This window comes from Dermacentor silvarum, chromosome 6, assembly GCF_013339745.2.
Source record: "Dermacentor silvarum isolate Dsil-2018 chromosome 6, BIME_Dsil_1.4, whole genome shotgun sequence".
Taxonomy (NCBI): Eukaryota; Metazoa; Arthropoda; class Arachnida; order Ixodida; family Ixodidae; genus Dermacentor; species Dermacentor silvarum.
The window spans coordinates 181,551,873-181,561,128 of record NC_051159.1 but is presented as its reverse complement, the minus strand read 5'-3'; the positions used below and the strand labels follow the sequence as shown (position 1 = coordinate 181,561,128).

Sequence of the window (9,256 nt, the reverse complement as noted above, 5' to 3'; positions counted from 1 at the left end):
TAGGGTGCCTCGATGCCCAGCGCCGAACGGCGGCGCTGGCATCGAGGCACCCTAATGATGCCGCGGAGCGAGCGCCATCTACTGGCGCTGCAAGGAATCCAGCGGCGCGTGCCTCAGATTCGCTGTAAAAACTGCATATCTCCTTTAAAATGAGTATTTCAGCGCAAGAACACTGGAGAAAACAAATACAACGCCGTATGTGTCATTTGCATGCTTTATTTGCCCAGACTTCGCACGGCAACACTCGCCTTTCAATATAGCAGTGTACCAAGAAGCCCGGAAACGAGTTTTTAGACCAATATAAGTAAAGAAAGCACGCAGGTCTCGCGCAATGACGCGACTTCCTTGAATTAGCGGAGTATAGCAGGAACATCGTTGCTGCGGCATACATATGAATAGAATTCTGGAGAGTTGTCTGAAATGCTAGATCAGTAATTGAATTTCTACCATTCTTGCACGAAGATGCTAATTCGCACGAAAATAAAATGGGTGCTTATGTCCATGTGCCGAATGAGCAGCCGCGGCCGTCAGAATGTGCAATATTAGAACTTTAACATATCTCTAAAATTCATATTAGGATCGAGTTCAGATAATGAAACCCCTTTAACATGTTCATTCATTAAGGAATACGATTATCACTTTATTATCTTCTATTTATTTACTACACTTTTTTAGTTTTCTTTCTTTCCCCCTTTTCCCCCTATATACGCATTCATGGCTTATCCTCCGTATATAGTGGATTGAGCCACCAGGCACCAACCAGCCAACTCGCGCGCCACAAGCATCATCACAGTTCCCCCCACGGTGAGGGAAACACATACCCCCACGGTGGGTATGTACCATTTGTGAAGAGGAACAACAATCGTTCGTTCAGGCTCGAGGTGATGGACGCTCCCGAGAAAGACCCGCCGGTGACGCCCAAAGCCGAAAAGGCGAAGTCCGCGCAGAAGCGGACGGGATCGAGGCGGGACGAACGTTCTCGCCGACGTGCCGACAGCCATGAGGTGTCGCAGGCTAGCGACAAGGGTTCCCGACGTAGTGACGCGGCCGTGGGGTCGCAACAGAGCTCCGTGATGACTGCCGCCGATGACCGGTCTCAATTCTCGCGGCGTTCGAACAACTCCCGTCGCAGTCGGCGTTCCGCGTCCCGCGACTCCAGCAAGGCGGTGCCTTCCGAGAAGGCGACCGCACGCGTCGAGATCGAAGCGGCTGTTCTAGAGGTCTCCTTGCGTCCTGAAGTCACACCGAGTATTGAAGCCGCGCCGCCTCCTCAGGTCGCCCCATCCCCTCAGGTCATCCTTCCGTTAGCTGGCGACACGGCCGCAGCAGCGGCGTCGGCATCCGCGCCCGTGCAGCAGCAGGATGAGACTGGGACCTCCGAAAAGCCTGCGCCGGCAGCCCCTGGTAACCCGACGCAGCCGTCAACAAGGCGTGCTTCCAAACAACTCGAAGAAGCACCGGCGGGAACGCAGGCCACCGCGATAGAACCTCAACCGGAAGCAGCTCCGGGCGAGCAGCAGCAGGCCGAGGACGCCGCTGAACATCGGCCGGAGGCTCACCAGACAGCGCGCTTCAGCAACGCACCGGTACCAATTGCATTGCGGGCGTGCATTCCAAGACCAGTAATTCGATGCCATAGGGCAATTTAATTAATGAGTAGGTCCTGTTGTCTGAAAATATACCGGGATACTCTTTTCAAACTAAGATGCCCAGATTCGGACCGCTCAGTCCATGGCCGTGCTCTCAGTCCAGCTGATATCCAGGGACGGAGTAGTAGGGGCCTGGGAGTACAAGTATCCCCACTATCTACGACCTTCGATAGGGTCATTGGCCTTCGCCGTTTGTAGTTCCACCACTGACGACTATCTTGAGTCGTGTGTTGATTCTCTGAAAACCCTTCTAGACAAATGGTCCCAAATTTTCTACTGTCAGTCTCGCAGATAAGGGAGGGTACTGACGCTGCATTAGTGGAGTCGGCGAAGTTTTATGCATCACTACATTCGGAGTAACAAGACTTGCTATGGTATGCCCTATCGTGCCATTCGTTCACGTAAAGGTCTCAACTGACCGCAGAGGATGCGCGCATTTAGTAACATCCTGATTGAAAAAGGGCTCAAAAAGGCTGGAACTCGGCTGTTATAATTTATCAGGTACTTTCTTTTTGCAATGGCTCGACTTTAGCAGTAACCAAAACTCAGAATTCTACAATGTTCTAACCTCTCACTATTTGGACAAGCTTTGCGAAATTTAAAAACTGCTTTCTCTGGCACGCTGTCGACAAGAAAAAAAAAAGAAAGAAAGAAAATTAAATTCGACAATGTTTGAAGTATGGGCAGCGGAAGCACCAATTGCGATAGCAAATTAGTAGAGAGCTATACGGAGTAAGGATAGTAGTTTTATCAGCTGTATAAACTTGAACATGCAGCAGCACCAGCAACGCGCAGAACTGTTGTCGACGCCGTCGGCGTTTTGCCCGCGTTCGCACCGAACGCACGCGGCGTTTTTATATAAATACGTATTTGGTGCCGCAGCTAAACGACGCCTCCCCTCCCTCCCTCCCGTCCCCCCACAGCCTTTCGCGCGACGGAAAAAGTTGCGTTTGCTCTCTATATATGGAAAGGAGGAAAGAGACGTTTGATTCTGCAGCCCTTCATGGAGCACGGCGCAGAACGCGCGTTTGCTCTCCGACGTGCGTTCGCTCCCCGTGAAAGCGCGCGTCCCTCGCCCCCTTTCACTCACACATACAGCGTCCGGAGCGCGGCGATTTCATCGCCGTTGACGTCATACGGAACCTCACGACGACGGCGACGACGACGCCGACGGCAGAAATATGCTTTGGAGTGTCCATATAATTGCTATCGCAATAAAATGTTTTAAGTTAGGAAGCGCAAAGGAAAGCTTGATGTTGAGACTGCGGCATCTTCTAGTTGGAAAAACACTGATGCACAAGACGAGGGAACAATGAAGTGTAGTTCCATAATATCATCGTGCCGTCTGGTGAATAGTAAGGGGCAAATTGAAGGAATTCAGGGCAGATGAGGGCGAATATTCCCGATCGTAGCGATGACGAATAAAACGAACCCCCTTTCCTTTGTACAGATTCAGTTTTGTTAATGTCGCACTGCTTATATGAACTTCAGACACTCGAAATTTACTCTAACACCGGGTACATGAATCAGTGATTTTACATGAGCAATTTCATATCAGTTCTTGTGTCTGTATAGCTGCTTTACTTAGTCGCTACGTATTTCTCTCGCATGGACCAATACCATGGTGTAGCCAGAAATTTATTTCGGGGGGGGGGTCCCCGCCCGCAATTACCGCTCTTTCACCTTCCTCCCTCCCTCCCTCCCTCCCTCCCTCCCTCCCTCCCTCCCTCCCTCCCTCTCTCTCTCTCTCTGTGTGTGTGTGTGTGTGTGTGTGTGTGTGTGTGTGTGTGTGTGTGTGTGTGGAGAGAGAGAGAGAGGTTGTAGACCACGCAAAGTCAAACTCCTAGGACTCCCCGGACAAGAATGCTTTAACAACGAGGATGCACGTCTTTGCGTTGCAGAAACAACACTTTGCTTAACTTCTGACAAAAGCTTTCATTGCTAAAGCGTGCAGCCACTACGCATCAAATTATGCTATCATCCTAATAATCTGTTCTTCATTTACACGAATTTATGCAAACCTGCAATTGTTATTTTTGTGCTTGTTTTTCTTCTGTAAACCCCCCCCCCCCCTGTAATGCCTGAATGGGCGCTGTGGGTATTAAATGAATGAATGAATAAATAAATAAATAAATAAATAAATAAATAAATAAATAAATAAATAAATAAATAAATAAATAAATAAATAATGCTATTTTTGAAAGAAATATATAAAAAAACTAAAATTTCGTTTACTAATTGATTCATTTATACAATGTATATGGTTGATGACCTATAGCGGGTACCTGACTTGGAAAAACGAACAGCGCTAAGAACGGGGCCAAGCAAGACCAAGAAAGCGCATTATCACTTGTTTTGTTTGCATTTTGCAGCCCCGGTAACAGTGGAGATAACCAATTGTTTTCCAGCCAGATCTTCTAATGAGTGGTACATCCACGGCTACGTACGGAAGAGGCCGGACACTATTTCGCAAGTCGCCTGTTAATCGTGTTTTCGGCGTTGTGGGCATGCCATATTATTCTAGATTTAAAAATACAGGAACGAAGCTTTGCGCTTGAACTTCGGTAGTGTCATATGATGCAAGTTTTACTCACTTTCGGTGACCTGCTGTTCGATTTGTTTGAAGAGATGTTTGGAAGTAACTTTCGACAATGGTAGTGTAGTCATCATGCGACGCATATTGTTATTGCAGACAGTCGAAGCAGGGCTGCTTCCTGTTTAGAAGCCTTTGTGAAAATTACGGCGTCCGTAGTTCGCAGTAAAATAAAGGGCAGTAGCTCCGAGAGATTTGAAAGTGTCGTGTTTACTGACACCCGGCTATTCTGAAAATTGCTGCGACGTTTAGTTAGGATGGGCTCTCCGCAGCAAGCAGCACGTGTTACGACGGGTAGGTGAGCCTCAGATATATGCGACTGGCCACGGTCGTATGTTGTTGAGCGATGGGGCAGTGACCAGATGTTCATCTGTGTTCTTGAACCGTGAGTAAGGGGGGGGGGGGGGTTCGACCCCCCAAACCCTCCCTCTGGCAACGCCAATGACCGATACTGAGTCTTTAAAACGTCGCAGGTGCACGAGGACGAGAGACCAGAGTCGAAGCGCCCTGTGGTCATCGCTGCGGTGGCCATAATTGTCTTCGTGCTGGTGGTGGCAATCCTCAAGCAGCTTCGCGCCGCGCCCGCCGACGTCGCCGTGTGCGTAGGGCAGGGTTGTGCAAATAGCACGCAGACGATCTAGCTGGCTCGCTTGCTGTCCCCGGCGCTGGTCTGCTCGAGCATCGCGGATTTTACCGACAGTGAGTCGTGCCTGGCCGTGGGGACGATGGCGTGGAGTGCGTGCGACCTGTATCGGCGGTACAGCGCTCCACTTGTGCTGGCCTACGTCGGGAAACGGCCCGTATGAACTGAGCGGACGGGCACTGGGTCGTCGCGCTTAGCCGTGGGTCCTGTATCTGTACGGGATTAATAGACATGACGCTTTCGTTTTACACGCTTTTGGCAGACAACCCGCCGCCCACGCTCTTCCGTCGGGCAGCACGCGTAGAAGCCAGGCGTATGTAGAACAATGTTTGTGCTATTTTGAGTAGCACATTTGCAGTTTATTGTTTACCCTAGCTTTTCAACTTTATTACATTTTGCGTTTGTTGTGCGTATATCCGACCATGCATGCGCATACCATACGCCTGCTCGCATTTGTTCCCATTATATGTTTGTGTTGCCGATGTTCTAGAGATTAAATTTCCACTGACTATTGTTCGCGACATTGTTAATTGCATTATGAACGCATGTTTCATAATTCCGCTGGCTTCTCCCTATACGCTTGCGCGATCAGTGCGGAATTTGTCACGTGTTGTGTCTGATATGATTATTCGTCAAGCGTAACCCGCAGAGACGTGGAGGCCATAGGTTTCGCACCGAGGTTGGAGGCAGGGGGGACATTTGCCTCCTAGGCCTATGAGGAGGAGAGGCGGGGCGCACAAATGTACCACTTGCAAAATTCTTAAAGTAGGCTGCCCTGCAAAGTATTTTTTTTTTTTTTTTTTGCTTTTTCAATCAAAACACTCGTTACGTGACTACCTTTCCGTTATGTACTCCCTCGGCGCTTTCCACCAGGCGCACCGCCTGGCGGAATGCGCCGAGGGAGTGTGGCCTCAATCAACTTTAATGCGCCTTTTTGTAGCGTGAGCTACACTGGCCGAAGTTGAGCAGTTTCGCGTGGCTCCTGGAGAGCCGTGCGGCGCATGCGGGAGGAGCAGTGGCGTCACACGGCACACAGCTGGCGCGCCGGGGACGTATGCGCTGTGCCCGGCGTTTGCGCTTGGCGTTTGCCAGTGTGGTATAGCCATGGAGAAGGAGAGCTAAATTGCTGCTCAGCGGCGCAGAACAGCGGAGAAGCTTAACTCATCGGATCCCGAAATAGTTGCCTGACAATTTGCGGTTGAGCGTAGGAAGAACGAGCAGAATAAGGCTGAACGTGCTACAGAGACACCGGAGCAAAGGGAGGAACGTCTAGCAAAGCGGCGTCGCCAGGATGCTGAGCGACGTGCCCGACCATCTCAGCAGCAGCAGAAACAAGACGCCGTCGATGACTTCAAGGCTCGCCGATTGACTGACTATACGGTGAAACTTAGCGAAAGCGCCAGTGCGACTCGGACCTTCGAGACGGACGTCGTGAACAATCCGTTTGGATATGTATGCGACGTGTGTGAAAGACTGTCGCACATGAAACACTTGACGCCGAAGTAGTGCCATGCGTGAAACGTTGAGTTTAGCGGCGCCGCCTGAGTGGGGTGAAACCCTGGCGCGGGTTTGTACAACGTGCAAGAACTTTCTCGTTATGCAGAAGATTCCACTCTTTAGCGTTACCAATGGGTATCGTTGCCCACCCATGCCACCAGGTCTACCGGCTCTGAACGATGTGGCCGACGTAGCTTACGCTACGTATACCCTGGCATAGCCGAGCTAAGCCACTGCTATTTTTTTTTTTCTACCGAGAGTCGCTGTGTGGTGGGTGGGGGCTTGGTCCCCTTTGGTGGGTAACCCTGTGCACGCCTATGGTTGAGGCGTTAGTGCATTGTGAGGTTCAGCCTTCGAATTCCTAATGTTGAGTAATTCATTTCTTTGTTTGTGGCCAAGTAAGTGTCATGTGGCGCGAGCTTGAATATAGCTCGCTGCAAAAACGCACACACGAAATCCGAGGTGCAGCGGTAAGCGGAGAAAACGAGCGCGCGCGCTCGGCATTCTGTTCGACGTTAAGCACGTGAACGCATTCAGAAAGCGAGCCTTAAAAGCCTCACTCGCTAAATATATCTGCGGAGTGCGTTATCATTTAGAAGTGCGTTAAGCATTTATTGTGGCCCCCCACCTGGGAACTCTGCGACCATTACGGGAGCACACGTTTAGAGTCTTCGGCCGAACTTCCAGCGCGGCTTCTCGTCCGGCGTCACCGAAGTGGTGGACAGCGGCTCTGCCGGCTGCTCCCCAGCTCTGTTTGGGTCACTCTTGGCGCTGTGTCTGCCGGCAGCTGTCGTCGTCTCCTTGGTCGTAGCCGGGGAACCGCCTTTCTCTCCCGCCAGGGCCTCCGCGCGGCGAAAGCGGAACTCTAGTAAAATCAATCAATCAATCAATCAATCAATCAATCCCAATATATATGGTGAAAGTGAACGAACGTGAAATAGTAAACCGAGGGGGCCCGATTTTTATTAGGTATATAAGAAGCCAACAAACAATGACACCAAGGAAAGCATAACGAAAATTATCTGCAGTTCTTAGTAGAACTAAAGAAATCATAAATAAATGGAAATGAAATTGGATGAAACAACTGGCCGCAGGTGGGATACGAAGCCACGTCTTCGCATTACGCGTGCGATACTCCTACCAATTGGGCTACCGCAGTACCGTTTTCCCATCCACTTTCTGCTGTATTTGGGTTTATCTACTATAACTAACCCTGCGAATGTTAGCCAGCGCCACCACTCAGGCCCTTGACGGTGAATGTGGACCATCCTTTCTGCCGCAGACGTCACGTGTACGTGAACTGGTAGCGCTGGCTTTGGCTCCCAAGGTTAGTTCTAGTAGATAAACAGAAATACCCCAGAAAGTGGTTGGAGAAACGGCGCCACGTAACTCAATTGGTAAGAGCATCGCACACGTAATGCGAAGACGTGGGTTCGTATCCCACGTGCCGCCAGTTGTTCGTTGATCCATTTTCATTGCCAATTATTTGTCATTTCTTTAGTTCAATTAAGTACTGCAGATAATTTCCCCTATGCTGTCCTTGGTAGTATTGCTTGTTGGCTTCTTATGATTATACAGGAATAAAAACGTGCACAGTCTGTACGATTACGGTTTACGATATATAACATAACACTACTGAGCATAGCATAACATAAGAAAGTATAAGCAAACAGGGTTGGGGTCAATATTCTAGAGAGAGAGATTGTGGTTGTGAAGAGGAAGAGGCGCTATTTTCTGCAGCCCTTTAAGGAGCACGACTCAGCGCCTTGGGGAAGGGGCGGGGGAAGTATTCTAGAGATTAAGAACAAGAAATGGAGTTGGGCAGGTCATGTAATGCGCAGGGCAGATAGAGACCATCCAGTTACAGGATGAGTACCAGCTTCCAATTAGGGAAGGGAAGAGCAGTAGAAGATGGTAGAGAACTAGGTGGTGTGATGGAATTAGGATATTTGCAGTCATAAGATGAGGTCAGTACGTGGAAGATGGGTACTTGGAGATCGCTGGAAGAGGCCTTCGCCCCGCAGTGGACATAAGATGGGCTAATAATGATGACGAGCTGCAGATTGGCCTCTATAGTTGCCGCCGTCCGTATGGATTTTATAGGCTCTGTATCAGACTTTCATAGATTACGAAAATGCATTCGATTCAGTAGAGAATCCAGCAGTCATGGAGACATTGCGTAGTAAAGAAGGACAGGAAACCTACGTGAATGTCGCGTCAAATATCTATAACTATTCTAGCGCTACCTTAATTCTCCGGAGGGAAAGAAAGAAAAATGCCGATCAAGAAAGGGGTCAGGCAAGGAGGGACAATCTCTCTGGACATGCTACTCACTGCGGGCTTAGAAGAAATGTTAAAATTGGCAAACTTAGAAGGATTAGGAGAGAGGAAGATGGGAACTTTATAGGAGTGAAAATCAAAGGGGAGCATTCAGCAATTAGCGGTTTATTGATGGCAATATCCTGTTCAGCAATGATGGAGATGATTTGCAACAAATGATGAGCACCTTAGCCAACAAAAATGTACTAGTAGGTCTGAAAATGAGAATACTAAATCAATGTTAAAAGCCTGGCAAGAGAACGCGAGTTTGTAATTGGTAGTCAGCCCCTAAAACCTGTGCCAATTAGTCACAGGGAATCCTATCATGAGAAGGAATGTAATAAAAATGGGTACATATACGGTAGGCATTACCACGTCACGACTGGCAGCTTGTCGCTATCATTGAAAATAAAAGCGCACAATGATTGCATTGTACCAGAACTAACATATGGGGCAGCAACTTGCAGGGTAACAAAGAGCTTGAGAAGAAACTGTGTAAAGACCTCGCAAAGAGCAATGGAACGAAAAAAAGTTGTCGCAGTTTCACCTGAAAGG

At 49.1% G+C, this 9,256-nt stretch overlaps 1 protein-coding gene across 1 annotated transcript; it reads left to right on the top strand.

The window, feature by feature from the left end:
• The first annotated feature begins 271 nt into the window (after nt 1–271).
• LOC125946459 (testis-specific gene A8 protein-like) lies at nt 272–5,645 on the top strand. Its single transcript, XM_049669905.1, has 2 exons — nt 272–1,586; nt 4,716–5,645. Exons 1-2 carry the CDS (start codon nt 885–887, stop codon nt 4,881–4,883), a joined length of 870 nt encoding a protein of 289 aa, XP_049525862.1. The 5' UTR covers nt 272–884; the 3' UTR covers nt 4,884–5,645.
• Nucleotides 5,646–9,256: the final 3,611 nt, after the last annotated feature.